The sequence below is a fragment of the Penicillium mononematosum genome (genome assembly GCF_028829835.1).
Source record: "Penicillium mononematosum strain IBT 11891 chromosome Unknown utg000001l:1.0-4488741.0:1.0-4491989.0, whole genome shotgun sequence".
Lineage (NCBI taxonomy): Eukaryota > Fungi > Ascomycota > Eurotiomycetes > Eurotiales > Aspergillaceae > Penicillium > Penicillium mononematosum.
In genome coordinates this window covers 3106001-3126923 of record NW_026643271.1, presented here as the reverse complement: position 1 = coordinate 3126923, position 20923 = coordinate 3106001, and the positions used below count along the sequence as shown (strand labels likewise).

At 50.9% G+C, this 20923-nt stretch overlaps 9 protein-coding genes across 9 annotated transcripts; 5 read left to right on the top strand and 4 right to left on the bottom strand.

Annotated features, from left to right (window-relative positions):
* Positions 1-358: 358 nt before the first annotated feature.
* Positions 359-1323, top strand: N7519_001166 (Zinc finger CCCH-type; the record flags this gene model as incomplete). Its single annotated transcript, XM_057287944.1, has 5 exons — positions 359-620; positions 752-817; positions 882-933; positions 1000-1142; positions 1199-1323. Exons 1-5 carry the CDS (start codon positions 548-550, stop codon positions 1321-1323), a joined length of 459 nt encoding a protein of 152 aa, XP_057154027.1. The 5' UTR covers positions 359-547.
* Positions 1324-1426: 103 nt separating this feature from the next.
* Positions 1427-3299, top strand: N7519_001165 (PAN-complex poly(A)-binding subunit PAN3; the record flags this gene model as incomplete). The annotated part of the gene is made up of 4 exons (XM_057287943.1): positions 1427-1804; positions 1860-2004; positions 2058-2213; positions 2269-3299. The coding sequence occupies 4 exons, from the start codon at positions 1427-1429 to the stop codon at positions 3297-3299; spliced, it is 1710 nt and encodes a 569-aa protein (XP_057154026.1).
* Positions 3300-3567: 268 nt separating this feature from the next.
* Positions 3568-5473, bottom strand: N7519_001164 (fasciclin domain-containing protein; the record flags this gene model as incomplete). The annotated part of the gene is made up of 2 exons (XM_057287942.1): positions 3568-4260; positions 4322-5473. The coding sequence occupies 2 exons, from the start codon at positions 5471-5473 to the stop codon at positions 3568-3570; spliced, it is 1845 nt and encodes a 614-aa protein (XP_057154025.1).
* A 218-nt stretch (positions 5474-5691) lies between these two features.
* Positions 5692-6739, bottom strand: N7519_001163 (intradiol ring-cleavage dioxygenase; the record flags this gene model as incomplete). The annotated part of the gene is made up of 2 exons (XM_057287941.1): positions 5692-5962; positions 6021-6739. 2 exons carry the CDS (start codon positions 6737-6739, stop codon positions 5692-5694), a joined length of 990 nt encoding a protein of 329 aa, XP_057154024.1.
* Positions 6740-7291: 552 nt separating this feature from the next.
* N7519_001162 (Zn(II)2Cys6 transcription factor domain-containing protein) lies at positions 7292-9301 on the bottom strand (the record flags this gene model as incomplete). Its single annotated transcript, XM_057287940.1, has 3 exons — positions 7292-7725; positions 7791-8584; positions 8631-9301. The coding sequence occupies 3 exons, from the start codon at positions 9299-9301 to the stop codon at positions 7292-7294; spliced, it is 1899 nt and encodes a 632-aa protein (XP_057154023.1).
* Positions 9302-10469: 1168 nt separating this feature from the next.
* N7519_001161 (U6 snRNA-associated Sm-like protein LSm7) lies at positions 10470-11034 on the top strand (the record flags this gene model as incomplete). The annotated part of the gene is made up of 3 exons (XM_057287939.1): positions 10470-10647; positions 10767-10838; positions 10907-11034. The coding sequence occupies 3 exons, from the start codon at positions 10470-10472 to the stop codon at positions 11032-11034; spliced, it is 378 nt and encodes a 125-aa protein (XP_057154022.1).
* Positions 11035-11500: 466 nt separating this feature from the next.
* Positions 11501-15367, bottom strand: N7519_001160 (uncharacterized protein; the record flags this gene model as incomplete). The annotated part of the gene is made up of 4 exons (XM_057287938.1): positions 11501-12445; positions 12500-14279; positions 14507-15146; positions 15217-15367. The coding sequence occupies 4 exons, from the start codon at positions 15365-15367 to the stop codon at positions 11501-11503; spliced, it is 3516 nt and encodes a 1171-aa protein (XP_057154021.1).
* A 516-nt stretch (positions 15368-15883) lies between these two features.
* On the top strand, positions 15884-18351 carry N7519_001159 (CCAAT displacement transcription factor COY1; the record flags this gene model as incomplete). The annotated part of the gene is given in 3 exon segments (XM_057287937.1): positions 15884-16153; positions 16201-17946; positions 17963-18351. The coding sequence occupies 3 exon segments, from the start codon at positions 16024-16026 to the stop codon at positions 18349-18351; spliced, it is 2265 nt and encodes a 754-aa protein (XP_057154020.1). The 5' UTR covers positions 15884-16023.
* A 1691-nt stretch (positions 18352-20042) lies between these two features.
* On the top strand, positions 20043-20853 carry N7519_001158 (uncharacterized protein; the record flags this gene model as incomplete). Its single annotated transcript, XM_057287936.1, has 2 exons — positions 20043-20306; positions 20362-20853. The coding sequence occupies 2 exons, from the start codon at positions 20043-20045 to the stop codon at positions 20851-20853; spliced, it is 756 nt and encodes a 251-aa protein (XP_057154019.1).
* Between the last annotated feature and the right edge of the window lie 70 nt (positions 20854-20923).

Here is a 20923-nt window from a genome sequence, read left to right as displayed (position 1 = left end):
CCGTAGAAGGGCCGTAAGCCATAAACTCGATATGGGTGTTATCAAAAGAGAGTACAGGGGGTGGCCATGAAGAGTATTATCATTTGGGGATGACCATTGAGCACGTGCAGACAGTCCAATATGTAGATGGGTAAGAACGACGTGACGTCGAAGCTCTAAGTGGCCTCAAGATGAAGCTCCCATTGATGTTCTGACCGCCTGGTCCGTGCATATCCCCCTTCGCTCGAGTTCGTTTCTCGCCCCGCGTCTTCATTTCCATCAGTTCTGTCGCTCTTAATCATTCCTTGGGATGAGAGACGACTTCGGTCTTATTCTTACACCCCATTCATGCCTATTTTTATCGGCTGAGATACCGCCCGACGTCCGTGGGCTCTCCCGGAATTGACCCGCCAACCGCGTGGACCATTGGTGACTTGAATTCATATAGGATCAAAGCAGGGGAATGCGGTTTTCACCCAATAGCATCCTTTGTTCCCTACCGAGTCCGGTTTCAATGGGGATCTCTTTGCGCTGATCCGCACCATCAAGTGGGTATCAGCCAGATATCATGGCGTCTGCCGGAAAGCCTCCATTGGAGGATGCTCGTCGGACGACGGGATCACCGAAAATGAAGAGCCGCGGTGAGTGTGATTCGAAGTCAAAGGCTTGCATATCACTTCCGTTTCAGGTCTGAGATGTGCAAGCCATGCTGGTGATGAATTCCGAATTCAAGATGGACGGAGTTGCTGACAACAATGATTTTGCTTGATAGAGAATGCGAAAGACACATTGTGCCGCAACGTGACCATCTATGGGCGATGCCGCTATGAAGACAAAGGTATTGGCGAACCTTGATCACGGCCAGCGAGGGTGGTGAAGCTGATTGGAACACTCGTATCCAGGTTGTGCTTTCAATCATGACCCGACGAAGCTCAATGCAAACCAGTCGGATAGGTGCGAGACAAGGTCTTCAGACAAAACCGGATGAATTTTGCTAACAGCGACTGTCTCGTTTGATAGCAAGAAGCGGTTCAATGTCGACTCACCTAGTTTCACCCCATCATTGCTGTCTGGGAACGGTGTATCAGCACCAAAGAAGTCCACCGCTATATCTCCAAAGGCTGCTAGTGCAGCTCCTTTTCAACCTCGAACAACCTCATCACGTATGTGCTTTGTGCGAAGAACAAGGGAGGTTCAAAGGCACTGACGTTAGAAAAAGGTTCTAACACGAGTACACCCACAACGCGGTCAGAAGCAGTCCAAGATTGGGCGGTAGCTGATGTCCAGGAATTTGTTCCCCAAGGCTTCGAGCACGTGGTCAGTCGCCCCTGCCGTATTATTTGATTCCCCTCGGTTCCCTTATACTGTTTTTTTGTCTTTTGTTTTTTTCTTAACCATCCCAATCTCTCCCACTGCCCATATTTTTATCATCATCTCTAGCATCGCGATGGCGCAGCAGGGTGGCTTGTCTCCCGAGGCAGCTGAATTTGACCCCCGGCGTACTGATGATGACAGTCCTCCCGGGTTCTTCTCAGGTCGTCTGCCTCGTCAGCCTCGCCAGTCTCGCTATCCCAAGCACTTCTTCAGCGAAGGTCTCGGCAATCGTAACCGTGCTAATCCTCCCGCCCAGGCACCTCTCCAGGGCAATGGAAACGGAGGAATCACACCGGCGGGTGCATTTGATCCTTTCGTGACTACCCCAACCCCCCATGACTCCTGGTGCCGTTGGCCCTGTCTCTGCAAATCCTTATTCCCACGACCCTACTGGCGCGATGGGAGGCGCTTTCTTTGCGAGCCAAACTGGATTCCAGCAACCGGTACGTTGGTGGCCAATGGATCCTTCTCCTTTTTGCTTTATATAAGCTCTAACAGCCCAATAGATCCAGTACCATCTTTATGCCCCAATTGGCCCTCATAGCCAGAACACATTGGGATACCAGCGCAACGTGCATGATCTCTTTATCCCCAACGACTTGCGCGAAGAACTGCAGAAGAAATCCGCAGCCACTCTCCAGACTCTCCCTAGTATGTTGGACCGCAATTGACAATAATTTGTGTTCATGCTGACGGACTTGAAGACACCCAACTCCCTGCCCAGGTTGACTACTTCCATTCACTTGTCCCTCTGGACCTCAATCATCAGAAGAATGCGGCGACCTTTGGCTACCCAAGCTGGATCTACAAGGCCCAGTCTAGCAAAGATGGCACCTTTTATGCTCTTCGCCGACTTGAAGGTATGTCAATCTTTCCATCTCTTCTTTTGTTGTAGCTCCAAACTAACCTTAATAGGTTTCCGCCTGACCAATGAAAAGGCTATCCGTTCTGTGCAAGCCTGGAAGCGTGTCTGCAACGCCAGTGTGGTGACCATTCACGACGCGTTCACTAGCCGCAGCTTCCAAGACAGTTCTTTGATCTTTGTGACTGACTATCACCCACTGTCCAAGACACTTGCAGACCAGCATCTAAGCGCTGGAACCCGCTTCCCCGGACGTCACACCAATGCTCATATTCCTGAGCAACTTCTCTGGGGCTACATGACCCAGATCGCCAATGGGCTCAAGGCTATTCATGGCAATGGTCTTGCTGCCCGAGTGCTTGAGCCTAGCAAGATTTTGCTTACCGCTAAGACTCGTGTCCGCATCAACGCCTGCGCTATCCTTGATGTGGTGCAGTTCGATAACCAGCGGACTGTATCTGATCTCCAGCGACAAGATCTAGTCAACTTTGGCCAACTGATCGTCACCCTTGGCGCCAACACGCCCACTGTCGCCCACAACCCTACCAAAGCCATGGAGCATTTCACCCGTGCCTACAGCTCTCAGTTGAAGAACTCAGTGTTCTGGCTCCTGAACGGACTGCAAAAGGATCAGGAGCGAACCATTGATACTTTTATCACTGGAATCTCATCCCAGCTGATGTCGACTTTTGATTCCGCACTCCACCTGGATGATCAGCTGAACTCTGATCTCGCCCGTGAGTTGGAGAATGGACGAATCGCGCGCCTGTTGAGCAAACTTGGCTTCATCAATGAACGTCCTGAATATGACCTTGACCCGCGCTGGTCGGAGAGCGGAGAACGCTACTTCCTGAAGCTCTTCCGCGATTACGTCTTCCACTCGGTGGATAGCCAAGGTGACCCGGTGGTTGATCTTGGCCATGTGCTGGCTTGTTTGAACAAGCTTGATGCGGGAACTGACGAGAAGATCCATTTGGTCAGTCGCGACGACCAGAGTTCTTTCATTGTCAGCTACAAGGAGGTCAAGAAAGCCCTCGAGTCTTCCTTCCAGGCTCTGATGAAGCCCGCTAGACGAATGCACTAGCGAGTCTTCGACACTTTTTATATGTGGTAATCGTTATGGATTCTGGCTGCTTGTTACTTGCTATTTTTGACCACCTGTTTGACGAGCATGTCTCTGGTCTGGCAGCTGTCAACTAGAGGCATTCACTGAGGGGTCTCAGGGGTTAACTCAAAGGTTACATCTTTTGTTTTGATTTGCAAGCACCGATCTCGCTCTGCCACTTTTATTGAAACACAAACATAGGAATGAAGAACTTCAAATTGTTTTCCTGATCGTAAACTTGTAGCCCTCACAGTTCTCCCCGAGTCATCTCATAGACACAACCATCCAACCTCTCCACAAGTTCCTCAATCATCAGTTCTTCCCCATCTTCATCTTCATCTTTATCCTGAATCTTCCTCGGCGGAACCAATACCTGATCCAAAACATGCACCACCCCATCCCTCGCCAACAAGTCCAATCGTTCGACCCTACCAAATCCATTAACTCGCATATCAACCTCACCAAACCGCTTCTTTACATCAACCACCAAATCCCTCTCCTTCAATAGAGTCACAAGCCGCACATTCGCATAGTCTTCCTCTACCCTACCAACACACCCACCCTTGCCCTTCCCATTCCCACTATCATGGCCAGAAAACAACCCATGAGCCTTCCCATTACTACTATACAAGACATCCGAGTAGAGCGTCCGATTCGGCACAATATGATACTGCATCAGCGCACGCATACACCTCTCACCCTGCCGCGAGAAAAGAAACCGATTCGCCTGCTCCCCGAGCCGTCTAAAGGCAGCGTTTGTGGGCGCAAAGGTTGTACCGCCCTGCCGCTGCGCCGGGTCAAGGCTGTTAGCGAGATTCGTGCGTGCTAGGGCCAGCGTGAAGGTGCTGAAGTCGGCTGGTGCTTCGTGCAGCATTGTGCGTGTCTCTGGGGGTGGATGGAGGGGACTGGTTATTATGTGGATTATGCCGTTTTTGGTTTTCTAAGGTGAGGTTAGTACGAGTACGTACATACACATGATACGATGTCGATGTTTTCCTTACCATGTCAGCTCCCACTACCCTACTCCTCCGGTTCAACATCACTCCGTCGTGGTGCTCTCGGACAACAATCCTCTGTGGCAGATTCGATTCCAGGGCTCGTTCTGTCAGCTTCGTCGCTAGCGTCCCGTGGCTCGCGATATGCTGGATAGATAATCGATCAGGGAGGATATGATACCGCAGCAAGCTGGACATGTACTTGGGACTGGGTCCATTTCGCCCTCGTGGAAGTCCCTCTAGGGCTTGGTTCGTCAACGCAAAGAAGGTGTGGTTTGCTGTCGTGCTATTAAGGATGTCGATTAGGTCGTTGTCGCCGGCGATGAGCTCGGCGAGTCGGGATGTATGCTCGTTTCCTTTGATGAGCTCCCATGTTGTTTTGTCTGCGTGGCATAGCGGGCCTGGACAGGCGTCGATTGGCCGGTGGATCGGATAGTGTCGGTGTCTGTTGCATGATCTGCCGTCGCGGTCGTATCTGCATCCTCCGTGTTCGGGCCTTTTTCCATGTCCATGGTGTTCGTCGTCGTCGTCTGGCCATCCTCCTCGTCTGGGACAATCACCACCGGGCCATCTCTCGTGCGGATCTTCGTCGTATCCGGGCCAGTCGCCGTGCTCGGGATACTCATCATCATCAGGCCAGTCCCCATGTCTTCCCCAGCCTCCATGCCCGGGCCAATCACCGTGTCTAGGGTATTCATCGTCATCACGCCAGTCCCCATCTCCTCCCCAGCCTCTATGCCCATCTGGAGAAATGCCTAACAGGCTCGTCTCGACGTCTGCTTTAGACAACTGATCATCTGCGGCTGGACGAGTCTCAGGGACTATTTCCGCAAGGACACTCTCATCCGGGATGACAAAGGCCGAGGCCAATGGAGCTGCCACAGACAAGAAAAGGTAAGTGGAACGCATAGTGCCGATATCGACGGGGAAGTCGGAATCAGATGCTCGATAAGGCCATGGTGATGTGCCTATATAGACGCAAAGGCCGTCCTGTCGGACCACCTCAACTGTCTTGATTCCTGGCTGTACCAGTGGTATAATATTGACCAAACTACGTTCGAAGAGCCTAGCTGAAATCTGTCCAGTCCTCGCTCGTCCGGTCGTGGTACCGTGCACAGACTCGAGAACACAACTTGGGTCAACAAGAGCACCAGTCATCGCTGAGAACATGTTACATATTCCAATCAAGACCAGAATCCAGCTGGATATAGGCATGGCTTATACTTGGCAGTCTCGGCTCCGGGACTAACTTGCTTCGTCGAGATCTTTCTTGTTATGCAATGAAAACCGGACAGGCTTGGAAGAATTGGTATTATTCCCTAGCCAAACTCATACAAGTGATATTTCTCATGCACACTCATCTTTCGTAATAGCATCTAATCCAGATCCGGCACAGGCAGCCCATTGACAATCTTGACTTTCCGGCCTAGCTTGTCCAACGCGACTTTGGAGTTATGCGCACGCAACTTGCTCGTCTCTTCATCAGACACAAGCACAAAGTCATAAGTGAGAAGAGCATGGCCCTCTGGAACGTTATATTTCTTAGCAATCTCAGCATCTGCCTTACCAATATCCACAGTCAAGGAATCCTTGACGCCGAAGACAGCATCGGAAGTTTCGTAAGGGTCGTTGCGAAGGTAGAGAGCGCTGAGGTAAAATTAGCCATGATAATGTCCAAAAACAAGTCGAAACCCGCAAAACATACGTAATCAAATGATCATAACCCTCCTTCTCGAACATAAAATGCATATGCGAAGGACGATACGGATGCCGATGCAACTTCTTCAACAACCTCCCAACAGGGCCATCATGCGGAATGGGATACGGCACCGGCGTAATAGCCTTAAACCAAAAGACACCCTCCCGATCAGAGCGCATAATACACCGCCCATCAGGCCCCTCCCTCCCCGCATACTGCACATCATAATGGCCCGTCGAATCCGTCTCCCAGATGTCAATCTTGACATCCTCCACAGGCCTCCCCTGCAAATCCCGCAGCGTGCAGACCACCAGCAAGGGCTCGCCCTTGGGATCATGCGACATGGAATCGCCGGCGGGCATTTCCTCTGCGTCGTGCGTGTGGAAGGGTCCCAGCACGGTTCCCTCTGTGGAGCCCTTGGGCTTTGGGTGGTCGATTGAGTCGACCAGGATGGATAGACCCAGTACGTCGGACAGGAGGATGAATTCTTGTCGTACGTCTGTGCAGATCTGGCCTACTTCGGTTAGGAAGCGGAGGCCGGTCATCCATTCGTCGCTGCTGAGACGGGTTTCGCGGGCGAAGTCGTGCAGGTGTGTTACTAGGCGCTCGAGGATGTATTTCATGCGCTCGTCTTCGCAGAGACTGTTGATTGTGATTACATTGTCGGTGATGTTGTCCACTGTTTGGTCTTTCATTGGTGGGATTTTGACTTTGGAGGGGTCCATGGTGTGTAGTCTTGTAGATTTGAGGTGAATGGTAAATAGTTTATTGCTAGAGTCCGGGGTCAAGCTGTTTATATGTTATAGGGGGTTGGTATTACTTCCATCAGGAGATACAAGTCCCAATCAGAAGCTCCCAAATGGAAACCTTTTTCACCCCGCAATCCCCACTACTTCTCCTCCCGTCGGATGTAAATGTCGGATTTATATGCCGGAGTTCTGAGGATATACTATGGGGGAACCTATCCGAATGTCTTCAGGGCAGAGTATATATCCGGCCAAGTCTTGGTATTAAGATCTAGCATAATTATAATAGCCAACCTTGGAATCTTAAGCAAAATATCTACTGTATTACAATAACTTGGCAATAGCAACGTAGACGCAGAGATGATATGTTATACCTAGGTAGTAGTTATTCAGAGAAGAGAAGGTGAATAAGTCAAAAGGAACGCTAATCAGAGGGATATCTAACACAGTACTCCCACGCCCAACCCATTTTGCCAATATGTGAAAACGAAAGACAACAGAGACTGTACACAATTCAATAGAAAGAATACTTTACGCATGCACCATACGCCGATCACGATCACGATCAGCCTCCCGCTCACGTTCTCGGTCATAGCCACCTCCAGAAACAGGAGCTGAACCCGGTGCAGGAAGAGCACCCCCACCACTGCCCGCACCTGGGTGCTCTCCACGCTCCACACCACGCTCCCTCTCCTGCACAGCCGCAGCGACCCGTGTGTGATGATCCACTGTATCCAAAATAGCCTGTCTGAGCCGCTGATTGGCATCGGGATCCTCATCCTCCGGGCGATCCAAGACACGACCGGCAGGGATATGAGGGCGGTCCCTTTTCTCTGTCTCGCTCACTGCCCGTCGCGGGGAATTATCATTTGAAGGGAGCTCCATCGGAACTGTAGACCCAGGAGCCAGGTTCGGGGCTGAAGGGGCGGACTCGCGTCGGTGCTGATAGTAGTATGTGGGGACCTCTGGCTCAAAGGGCGGTTGTCGGGGATGCTCACGCTCGGCGGAGATCGGGGAAGTGGACCCATACCGAACTGAGGTGGGGTAAGGTTGGCGCTGGTGCGGTCTTTGTCGGAGCGCTCGTGGGATACCGTTGATGTGGTGTTCCCCGCCCGCATTGCTGTGATTTCTTCTTCTTTGACGTCGCGCCAGGAGCACTTGGCGTGTTTCTTCGTGCAACCAACGCAGGCTGTGAGATTCTTAAGGCAGTCCATGTGGAGGCGGCGGCAGCGGTCGCAGGGTGGGATTACACGTTCACCGCGCTGGAGCTCTTCCATGCGGGCTACCATTTCTAGCTTGTAGGGGCCTCCGTCGTCTTTTTCTTGATGAATTGATTTTGGTGGCGGGAGGAGGGATGATGGGGTGCTTGGGATGGCGACTGTGGTTGCCGTCGCGGGGTTGTAGAGGCTGTAGTCTGCTGGGTCGGAGGCACGGGGCCGGGAGAGTGGTTGGGGATTGACTGGGGCTGTTGCGTCGTCGTAGCCGCGGGCGTGGCGATCAGCCGTTGTGAAGAACCTTTTCATCAAATCCGCACGGGTTGTCGGGGAGGCACCTTTGATCGATTGCCCGTTGATCATGGTGACATTATCGGTGTTGGATTGTGAGAACATGAATTGGGAGGCTAGGGGGGTTCTCCTCTGTGTGCTCGCCTTCAGGACGTTGAGCGTTGACAGCGACGAAACCAGACGGAGAAGGATGAGATGATGTATGGCCGTTTCCTGGGCCATGACCGTTGGCATCGCGCCAGATTTCGGTGACATTTCGGGATTGGGAATGTAGAGAAGCGTCGTTCTCTCGTCGGGTGATAATAGCATTGCGGCGATTCTTCAAACGATGGTTAAGCTGTCTCGCTCGAGCAGAGACTAAGCACACAAATATTGTCAGCGAACGGCTCTTAAGCTGATATATGTATATAGTGAATTGCTTACCTTGATCGGCCATCTGAATTATATGTTGCAAGTTCTTCTCAAGAATCTCCAGCGCGCCCAGCTCCTTTTCCTCATCCTCGATGATAGGCTGGGGTGGGATCATCTTCTGCGGCATGCCGGAAGCAATCAAAACGAAATCCTCCTCGCTGATCTCCACGCGACACTGCTTGGTATAGAACTGGCAGACTCGCACGCCGTTGCGCGACTTCTCCAGATTGAACTGCTCGGGCTTATTCTTCGCAAATTCGACGACATCGAGCCAAGTCACCGTAGGTCCGTCTTTGCCATGGGATTTCAACACTTGCGGGGGTCCGTCGAACAGGCGCTCGAAGCGTTTGATCAAGATCGGACCAAGCGGGCATGCGCCCAGATTTCCGGCGATGCTCTCGTGGCGGTGTAAAACGCCGTCGTATTCGCCGAGCAGATGGATGATCGCGGGCATGGTATCATCGACGGAGACGAGCGGTAGGTTGTCAGGGTATTGTCGTGCCAGGTAGTTAATCTGTAGGTGGTTCGAGTGCGTCTTAGGCACCTTCGACGACATGCCATGATCGGCGGTGGGAGACCGAGGCCGTTTATGAGACGACTCTGCCGTTTGAGCGTGGGATTCCATTGTGGGTGGAAGTGGGAGAGACACTATGCCCTACACACTGGAGTGGTTTTCGATACGGTGGAAAGAGATTGGAGATTGGGAGGAAAGAGACAAGTCGCGGAGAGGGTTAGATAAGAGCCCGAAACATGGAACTTGCGCGGAGATGAACCGGGACTTGCGCATAGAGTAACCGGCAGGTAACTCCTTTTATAAGACTCGAGCTACATTCATGAAGGTGAAGAAATGAAAAGAGAAAAGTGCAGGGCACCTCTAGAGGGACGGAACAACGCACGGGGAGTGGAGAGGAAAAACGTGATCTGGATTTCCGTTAGGGGCTCCTGGATTTGGAGAATTTTTTTCCTATTCTTTTCTTGTATTTTCTCCTCTTTACGATTGACGAATAGTGTTACAGCAGAAATTCCAATTGCAACTTGCACAATGTGAGGATCTCCCCACTATAGAGTACCTGGTGACCTTTGAGGAGTCCTCAGCGGAGTCCCGCCGGAGGGTTCCGCTGGCCTGCGATACGCTGGTTAAACAGATGTACGACAGTTACACCTTGCTTATAGTCTCACATATTTTGTATGCGGAGGGAATTCTACATAAAACATAATCCTAGATCATTCTATAAGTCCTCCTAATCTCTCAATCACTAAAATTAAGCCTTGAGCCTTGTGGGGAGGTCTTTAGTTTCGCTGATGCCTGAACGGGCCAGCGGGCTGAAACATTTCTCGGGAGCTCGGAGGAAATCACAATGAAAATAATCTGGTCTGGGATCAGATTACTTGAAACAATCAACAAAGAGATAAGTAAATAACGCACATAAGTACATGCAATACATGCAATTGAGAAAGGAATGTCAAAAAAGCCCTCAACATTGAAATGTTCAGATTAAAGATAAGATACTCGTAATATACCGGTAAAATACCTCCGAGCGGGATCCCTCGTGGCTGTCAACTGCAATAATACAGTGGTAATTGGTAATCTCCATACCAAGGCGGAGGACCGCCATGCCTGAGGCCACTCTCAACCTAAAAATCCCTCATATACGCGCCCACCTTGCTTGTACCTTCCGCTACCCCCACGGAGATACAGAGATACCAGTCTGTGTCCCTCGGATAGATCCAATCTTGCTTCCCTCGTCTAATATCTTCCTTCCATTCTTTTAAATCCCTCAATTTCACAGGCCATGTCTGAACGAGGCTCATTCCGAGGCGGTCGCGGTCGTGGAGGCCGCGGCGGACAGGGCCAGCAGAAAAGTGGCGGTGGTGGCGGTGCACAGGAGAAGCCCAAAAAGGAAAACATCTTGGATCTCAACAAGTACATGGACAAGGAGGTCCAAGTGAAGTTCAGTGGTGGTCGTGAGGGTATGTTGGACTGATTTCTTCTCATATATCTCTTTTTACTTTTACTTTTTCTTCTTCTTTCCGTCTTTCGTGACTTCTCATCGCCATCTATGAACTATATATGCTAACTCTAAGTACAGTCACCGGTACCCTCAAGGGCTACGACCAGCTGATGAACCTGGTCCTCGACGAAGTTAAGGAAACCATGCGCGGTGAGTTCCAATTTGCCTGCTTGGATCTAATCTCCATATCTCTGTTTCTTATATACTAACTTCCACAGATGAGGAGGGCAACACTACCACCCGCTCAATGGGTCTGATCGTCGCCCGCGGCACTTTGATCGTACTGATCTCTCCTGCTGACGGCAGCGAGGAGATCCCCAACCCTTTCTTGCAAGCAGAAGAGTAGAGAAAAGGCACTCTTTCTGACATATTATCTTCTTTCCGGGTTTCATTCATTCCGGATCTGGATGTCATTTCAGGAAATAGACATCCTAAGTCTGGTTGGAGCTTCAAAACACTACACACCTTAATGTCCCATTGGCTTTCGGCGTGCGCCGGAACATACGCTCATCAGTAGCTACGAAGGGAACGAACGCAATATGATGGTTTTGCTTTTTTTTCTTTTCTGTCGACTTGGAATGTGCATAGTAGGACTGCCTACTGTTGTGGTGCAGTTCCGTCTTTTGTCTCTTCTTTCTTTTCACGGAAGGAGATGATGGATTTGGGAATCATGATACATAGCGCCAAAAACCAAACAAGGATATAACCCGAAAAAATAACAAAGTCAACACGAAAGGTATCCAAGCAAAGTGCGTAGGTATCATAGATTAAAATCCAACATAACATATTCACATACTATCCTGTTCATCGATCTACTGGCCCACTTCCCCAGATGTTGGCCCCACTGTATCTCCAAACTCGGCGGAGTCATCAGAAGCACCATCGCCAGGGTCATTAGTTGCCAAGGAAACCTGCCGTGGCTGTGCATCCTTCAGCCTTCTTACACCCTCTGCCTCCTCAACCCAGGGACCAACCTTCTCCATGCCATCGATATACTCGGCACCAATGCGCAGATTGAGACCCGCGCTAAGGGCACGCTCGATGCGGGTCTCGCGAGTCTGCGACACAAGTGTGCGGAAAACGTGCACGAAGAAGCCGCCAAGGATGTCAACGCTCCAGTCCTCCGGAACAAGATCTAGGACCTCACGGACATCGAACCATGCTGCGAATCGCGCGAGGAGATCGCTTGTACGCTCGATGCGGTCTGACAGGTCCTCGATGTGCAAGAACTCGTCGAGCAGGTGGCGGAAGAGTTGTGACTGTAGGTTGTAGTCCGCTAGTTCTGGTGGGGTGCCTGTTGAAGAGGAAGAAGAGCTACGCGGACCGCCGAAGAGACAGTACCGGATTGCGGAGTCGTAGTCGCCTAGCCCGTGTGTGAGGAGACGGAGGGCCGGGCCGTGGTGGCCCTGTAGGCCATCGAGGATAATGCATTCTGAGACTAGTTCGTTCTGGAATGGCTCGATGCGAGTGAGGACGTTGGGGATTGAGTAACTGATTCCTGTTGGGAGGGGTTGCGAGGTGAATTGGGAGCTGGATATTCCACCCAGCAGCTGAAGTAATCGGAGTCGGGATTGCCACCAGGGCTCTACGGGAGTGTTCTCGATTATGAAGTTCAGGTATGTCGCTTTAGGGGCACGCAGGGCTCGATAGGTTGAGTAGGAGTCGGCCAAAGAAGCTCGTGCTTCGGGGGATGACTCGAGCACGGAAAGTACCGTGTCTAAGTAGTACGAGATCAGGTCGTCGGCATATTGCGTGTACTGTATTCACATGTCAGTTAGATGTGCATGAACTAAGGTTACAAGAAGACTCACATTCTTAGCAAATACCAGGTGCTCTAGGTAGACCTGGACCGCGTTCGGAGCTCGCTCCTTCAGCAAAGCAACAACATCCGCCGGTTCCAGTCGAACACGGCTGGCATTGTCTGCGAATACCTGGATGCCCAGATTGGGGTTTCGCCCAGCCAGCCAAGAGCCATACTCTTCAACCAGCTGCACATCCTTGATCTTGACCAAGTACCTGCGCATCTGCGTCTCCACGCCATTCGCGGAGACCTCTCCGCCAGCGTCAGTCTCCCCGTCGACGATTCGTCGCCAGGTCTTGAGGACATTTCGAGACATCTTTTGGCTTTGATACAAACGGCTTAGTACATAGAGCCGCTTGTATGTTTCCAGGAGCATCACTGCTCGGTCGAAATTGCCTTTCCAATTATCAACCAGCCTATTCAACTCAGGGCGAATTGGCGACGCTGCCCGCTGATCCTGCGTCAGATAGGCATCTTGTTCCAAGGTCAGGTGCAAAAGCGCGGCATCTGTGCTATCCAAAACATATGTCTCATCGGTGATACTACCATATCCCCGCTTCTGCTGCCAGGAGAGAAGGAACCTTTTTACCATGTTGAGAACAGGACTGCGAGCAGCATCCAATCCCGAGGATTCGACACCTATCTTTCCGACCTGTTCAATGTATTTTTCCGCCATGCTTGCCAACCCAGCATGTGTCCATATACCCTGAGGCCCCTGCAAAACCTCACATCGCAAAAGAGGAATGAATAGCAATGCCAAACGCGGGTCGAGGTTACCTGCCAGTAGCGCTTTCTCGGTGCCATCGATTGCCGTGGCATTGCGGTCATCTGGCTGCATGGAGAGAAGATCTCCATAAAGCATGAGGCTGGCCTTTTGCTTCACGTAGCTCAATCCGATGAATTCGGCCTCGGTCTTTGGCTCGGTGTCCTGTACGGAGAGCAACAAGTCCAGAACGGCATCCCTCCGCAACACAATGTTCTCGCTCTCTTCGGTCTCCTGGGCCTTCTGCAAGGTGTCATCCAGCTGGACTATCAATGGATTCTGCAGTACGCGCCATATGTGAGATCCTGACCACACGACAAGGTTGCTTTGGACCTTGCCCAATCCATGTGCAAATTTTGCTTCTTCTTTATTCCGTTGAGCCTCCCAGCCCTGGTTTGCTGAACCATCACTCTTCTTCGATCCCTCGGAGTCGGTCAGTTCCTGCGAATCGAACAGTTCTTTCTCCTTTTGCGAGTGTTCGATAGATGCCTGGGTTCTTGAATCTGCTATTGACACATGCGCGGGCAGCGTGAGGCTTTTAAAGCGGACCATCCGCAAGAGCTGCCCGATTTTATTGAGCTCAAGATGGCTAGCGCTGAGGGTATGTCGGAGGCCAACTTGAGTAGGTCGTGGCTCTCCAGGAGATGGTATCTCTATCCAGCTCTTGGTTCGCTCAGTCTCGCCTGGGTCATCGTCCCAGCGTTGGATTTCGAGTCTGGTTCGAACCTTCCCAGCGTCTTCGTCTTCGATTACAGCGAGAACAAACTCCTCTTTGGCGCCCCCACTAGTCTGGAGCATTTCATCATCCTCATTTGTATCAACCACAACCGACTTTGGGAATCTGTGGAAGTTGATTGTTCCCCGAACGACCTCGCCGTCCATGTCGACAAACATCCCAACGCCCGGTTCTGTTTCCTCGGTTCCGGTCACAAGTAAAAATTCAGAAGGTGTTGGGGACACCACATGGGGCTGAAGACGCTTCGAGCCTTGCTTTGTTGGCGGAGGTAAAGGTGGTAAGGGCTTCAAGCTGTCATTAGTAGGAGACTTATTATCTGGCTCCTGGTCACTGGGGGGGCTTGGGGGAGCTCCTCGCCTCTCGCTCCTCCGAGCTTGATCTTCTGGGTTCCCCGGTAGATGTGAAAGGATCGGGTGTCCCTGACGGCGATCTATCTAGCTGGGCCGCTTGTGTCTGCGGTGAAAGCATTCCCACGAAGGTATTCAGACTAGTGCTTCTGCCATGCCCTGAAGCATCACTCGGTGGGGAGGTAGGGTAGAGAGGAAGAGGGTGAGCGTTTGAGCGGAGTTTGCGGTGCTGGGTTCATATCTTCCACATGCCCGGACTCAAAGACCTCATTCGAAGAGGATATTGGGAAAAGCGGAATCTTTTGCTGGTGTGCCACTTCAAGTAATGAGTACGAATGAGAATCCGCAGCACACGCGATCGTTCCTCGTCGCGCTGCAGTTAAGCAACCAGGAAACTCGATCTTCTTGATCCGTCGCGCCTCATCCCCAATCTGGACCAGCATGATCCTGTTCTGCACAGCAATCATGACAGTCGGGTCCTCGCCTTCCTCTGCATCCCAGTTGAGGTCCAACCCACCGATCCAGCGGCAGTTATTGACCTTTGTGGCTCCAAAAGCCGGACTGAGCTCCGGCAGCATGTAGAATGTAACAGTGCCATTGCAGAGGACACATGCCTTGTTCACTGAGGATAAGACAACTATTTGTCGAACACCTTCTTGATCACTGCCCGGTGGGGGACTCTGGGCGAACAGGATCGGTAATCGGGATGCCAATATGAAGGTAGGCTCGGCGGCTTCGTCCGGGGATGCTGGCGGGAGGCATACGAAATGCAAAATCTCGGCTGCAGAGGTACCAATATATAGATTTTCATCTGTGCAATGCGAGTTAGCTCGGGGTTCATCGAGCAGGCAGCACCTACGACCAAAACAGATAAAGCTTACTCCAGTATTCAACACAGGTGATGTAGACGTCGGAGCTATGCTCGGTCGCTAACGGCACGTCCTCGAACAGGGAATGTAACAAATAAGGTACAGTCCCTGGCGGACTGACCTTGCGCCTCTTGCGAGGACCAATTCCATCGTCTGAAGCCATCATGAGGCTGTCGTTCCATGCATCTCCCCGCAAGCTTGGAGAGTGACGATGTGAGGGCGGTCAGTAGCTGGGGCCAAAGCTCAGGGGGCCACAGTTGATGGCAGAGGACAACGGCCACAGTGGTGGCTTTTTATCTGGCAGAATATGGTATGATCTATAGATGCTTCTAAGGTGCAATCCTAACTTGTACACTTTGATGCTAAAGTTGAGTTTTCCCAGAATTGAACTTATTTTAGAATCGCTTGCTTCATTTACTTTCTAATGGTTCTTATCAACAACTTGAAGCTTTAAATATGACACTAAAGTAGGACATTAAGGGCGGTCAGTAAAGCGGTCAATCCAATCTACAAGTGGCTGTTATCTCCTACCGTATATTGTAAACGGGTGCCTCGGGTGAATTGCTGTCATCTTGAAACAACACACTCATTGTACAGCCTGCATGTTCAAGGTCACTGGACATCCTCTGCCCTTTGATACTCACATTCATAAATTTGTACACCAACCCCAGGATCGTACGTTGTACACATACAGTCGGAACAATATCGGCCCGTCCGCCGCGTGTCCTGTTCCTCGCGATAACAGATCTCCATCTTCCCCTTGGTGGACTGCTATTTGATGTGGGGTGACAGTGCAGACCCTTGGGGTTAGGACCGACAATGGATTCATTTGCTATTACAGAGGGTTTGGTTCCTCAGGACCAACATGATAGCCAACCTGAATCACCCATGTCCAGCAAATTGACCGAAGAGACCAACAAGTTCCAACGCGCCATTTCAGCCTGGAGAGGTAATTATTATCTTACATGTTGCCGAGTCTTTACTGACATATAATAGGGATTGATTTGACCAACACTATCGCGAAGCTCGATACAACCGCTACGGATCTCGTTGAACAGCAGCGTGATGCACTCGTGCAAAGAAAGGAACTGGCGCAGAAGACGAAAGACTACAAGAAGCTGGATGATGAATCTAAGCTCACAGAGTATAAATCACTACTAAAATCCTATCAGTCCTTTATCGATCTCTTGACCAACCAAGGCAAAACGTCATCGTCCTCATTCTTACAACTATACTCTTCATTATCCGAGGCTCCGGACCCCTACCCACTCCTAGAAGCTTCTGTCGACTCCCTTGTCCTGTCCAAAGATACAGTTCCCAAACTGACCTCAGAACGAGATCAATTGCAGAAGTCGGTGGATCGTCTCACCAGGCAACAAGAGGAGACAGAGAAACGCCTGCAGGAGGAACGTGCTGCGCGGAAGAAACTAGAGGAAAACCAGGAATCAAAAGCTAAGGAGATCGAAGCATCGTGGGAAGCTGTCTTGACAGAAAAGACAAACAACTGGGCGGCAAAGGAGAAGTCTTTGGAAGAGAAAGTGGAGAACCAGGATCGATTGATCAAGGAACTCAAAGCAAGCTATGAAGTCTCCCAGCGCCTGGGTGAGGGCGAGAATCAGGGTGATGATAGTGAAGGTTCCCGGAGCGGCGCTACTGCAGCTGAGCTTGAGCTCGTCTCTGCCGATTTAGAGAAAACAAGCTTGAGACTGGCTGACGTGGAAGCACGCAATGAACAAATGCGGTTGGAGCTGGCTCAGGCTGCATCACATGCATCTGGTCCAGTTTCTGTTGAGGACGACCCCGATTATCTACGTCTCCAGTCAGAGAATTCCTCCTTGCTTCGGAAACTGGATGCTGCACGATTTGACAAAGACTCAGAACGACACACCTGGGAAGCTAAACTGCTTCAATCGGAGCGGGCAGCTTCAAAGGCAGCTGTGGAAAGGGAAGAGTTGCGTGCGCGGTTAGCAAAGGTAGCCGACTATGATGAGATCCGCCGGGAGCTGGAGATGATCAGGTCAATTGAATTTGCAGCTGGTGATGATGATGAGGCGGGAGACGGTGCTGGAGAGGGTGCTGCGGTTAACGCAAATGGCGAGGGGGCCAAATCCAAAGACAAGAATTCTCTGGAGCAACTCCTTATGGCCCGGAACAAGAAATTGACAGATGATCTCACTCTCCTGCGAGTCTCGCACCGCGATATCCAAGAGCAGCTCGAAACACTGCGAAATGAGCTTTCGACTTCAAAGGGAGAGCTGGAAAAGTCACGAACCCTGTCAACTACTCTTGAAAATGACCTTCTTCGGGTGCAAGAGGAGGCTGCAAATGCATTCCCGTCCTCGGCGATGTCTGTTGCAGGAACCTACAGCTCGAGATACCCCCACTCTGCTCGTCGGGGCGCATCATCACCCACCTCGTCCATCATCTCTGGCTTTGACCAAAGTGCCATGTCTGCGAACACCATGGAATCAATCCGTGCAGGAGAGGCCGTTGGCGGCGGCTCTGGCCTCCTGCCTATGATCCAGGCCCAACGAGACCGCTTCAAGAAGAAGAATGCCGAACTCGAGGAAGAGCTGTCAAAGCTATATGCCACTGTCAAGTCCCTCCGACAGGAAGTTGCATCGCTCCAAAAGGACAACCTGAGTCTCTACGAAAAGACTCGCTATGTCTCGACCTATAGTCGTGGTCAGGGTGCTTCCACATCTGCATCGTCGTTTGCAACCCCCCCCCAGCTCAACTTCGGTTTATACCTCTGCAGACACGCCTTCGGGTCTGTCCCTCGACCGATACCAGAGTGCCTACGAGGCTCGTATCTCACCGTTTGCTGCGTTCCGGGGCCGTGAATCAACGCGCGCATACAAACGCATGAGCCTACCAGAGCGGATTGTCTTCTCTCTCACCCGAATCATTCTTGCCAACCGGATGAGTCGGAATCTGTTCGCTGGTTACTGCTTTGCACTCCATCTTCTGCTTTTCACTGTGCTCTATATGATGAGCACGACGGAGATTGAGAAGCGTAGCGCTATGGGCGCCGTCGGTAGCGCTGCTGCTGCTGCATACGGTAGTAGCAGCGGAGCCGGAGGGGGCATGGGGAGTGGTGGCGGTCAGCTGAACGGTGATGACTGGCAGCAGGAAGGTTTCAACTAATATTCCAAAGTTTTGTCTGATGTTTACACAGCGAAGAGCTCCGGAGTTCTTTTTTTTTTTTTCTGTCCCCTCTTCATGACTGATCATAACTCCTGGCGTTTTGGGTTAAGTGTTACTCCACGTTGTACTATTCTGGGGTGTGGGTCGAGCTGCATCGTGTGTAAATTCGATTTCTTGCAAATATCCTGTGTCTGTGACCAATATAGTGAGATGATTGTAGATTTCGGATCTTTCCAAGGGATGTCATGGGTTCAGGTGACGTTTTATAAACGAGCATCCGAAGCAGACCCAAGCCGTAAGTATGGATCCCCTTCCAATGCTATGAATGCCCCTACTGGCCTCTCGGATAGGACGGGGCTTTTTCTGAGCTTCTGTCTGCAAGTATCAACGTGGTCTTTCCTTGCGAACTCCGAACCTTTATTGTATTTCGTTCCCATGCGCGTAGTTAAACAATCTATCAGCACAATACTTAGTCGCCTGACTGACACTCACTCACTCCATTGGATTGATTGGTCAATTGGAAAGAATATCAAAATTTATGTCCATAGAGCAGCAGTGCCGCCAGTAAGAATAGAATATACGTAGAAAGACAAAGGGATAAGAAGGTCGTGCTCCGAATGTGGTGCATTAGTGCCGGAGAATTATAGCCGACCAGATATATATATCACCAGTGGCTTGCCCAAGTCAAATACAGACAAAAAAGCCGACGGTTGGTAAAAGCAGGTGTCAGCAGCCACATGAATAGGTGCTAGCTATAATAATAATGAAGGTCAGAGCAACTTTGTGGTAAGATGGCGTTATCTAGGCGCTGGTGCGCTGCAACCTGGAAGGCCAAAGTAAGACGGGGAAGGGAAAGTCAACCCCCGCCATGTCAGCCTCGGCAATCCAGGCAACATTCCTAGATACGTTGTAAATAAGTTGAATATTTAGGACTATGACATGGTTGAAATTATGAACAAGCTCTAATTTGATAAGTGCCGGGACCCATGTCACCAATGCCTGCAACAATTTCCCCGAGTTCTGCACAAATCGTAGGAGGGATGGGCCTAGCATGGGTGCACTCCGCATACTAACCTGTACCGGCAATGATTTTGCATATCCAACCGCCCAACACACATGGCACTGTTCTTCAGTCAGATTTATTAATAGCACCGGGGAATTTATAGATCACCACATTGGCTCGGTTCAAGCTGCTACAACCGAACCGCCAAGGGAAACCCCGTTGTTTTGCTTAGCGCGTTGCTATCATGACTTTCAATCAAATTTGTTGGCAGCTGACGACAAATCAGAAGCCAAAGAGACTGGGAGGGTCAGCCCTGGGCGCGTCGATCTACCAATCAGAGCCCGTGGTCGAGCTTTAATCCCTGCTAGTACCTGCAGGTTGCATCGATCGCTCTGTTAATAGCACAGCATCGTTTTGAGTCGGACCTGTGTTACTATCTTTGATATATGCTTGAATTGAAGGATAGTTGCAATTACCACTTCTATATGTATCCTGCCCCTCGGCCCGGCCAATTTATCATGTCAATTCCTCCCTTGTCATTCCTTTCTTCAACACGCTTACCTCCCTCTCATCTTCATACCCGACCTGCATCAAAGGCTTGCTGGACAATCCTTGATCAATCCGAAAAAGTCACCGCCATTGACCGCCCCTCTATTCCTCTGCCTACTAGCATACAGACATAGTAGCAATGCGTTTTGCTCCTCTCATCATCTGCCTGGCAGCAATATCGCTTGCTGCCCCAACACACTTCCTTGACGATGCATACGACTGGTCCGATGAACTGGCAGAATTCTATGGAAAAGTGAGCCGGTACATCAACACCGCAAGGCACAACATTAGAGTACCGGGGGCTTGCGAAGCCTCTAAGATTGCTCTGCCCTCCTATGCTTCGGGAATGACCAGCCCGTCAGGTCTAAAACCCAGATACGTTGCACTTGGACGGGGCACCCAGGTATGACAAGCTCTTCAGATACCTTGCCGAGTTACATCGCTCATTATGAAACTAGAACTATACATGTGCGGACTCTACTTCTAAATCCACACCTGTGGCGGTGGGCGCTGTCGCAAGACTCTACAATGCCACATGCATTGCAGCCAACTACCCCGATCTCTTGGCAAAACTTCCCGACTTTGCCTACAGGATCCCCCTACCAACCAACGAATATGCCTCATTCCCTCCAGCCAACCTTGTATTGATGGGCCACCACTTCTTCACCGATGCAATCCCCGAGTTCAACTTGAACACTACACCCCAAAAGCAGAATGGAATTGTCATGACGAAGAAGGGAGGTGCAATTGACGCACCTCCAGGTGCAGTGTCAGGGCAGTACGGTGCTGTGCCTTGGCTCTACCTCACTTCTACTGATGGCACGGTGGGCAACTACAAGAGCGTCTATCGAGTCAATACTGCCGCTGGGTCGCCACCAAAGACCTGCGAGGGTATGCCACCCGCATTTCAAATGCAATACGCTGCAAATTACTACTTCTTTGGGGAATAGTTGATTGTTTTTGTTATATTTGTATATACAGAAGGGTAACTTCGGTCGGAGGATGTGATTTTTCTATTTG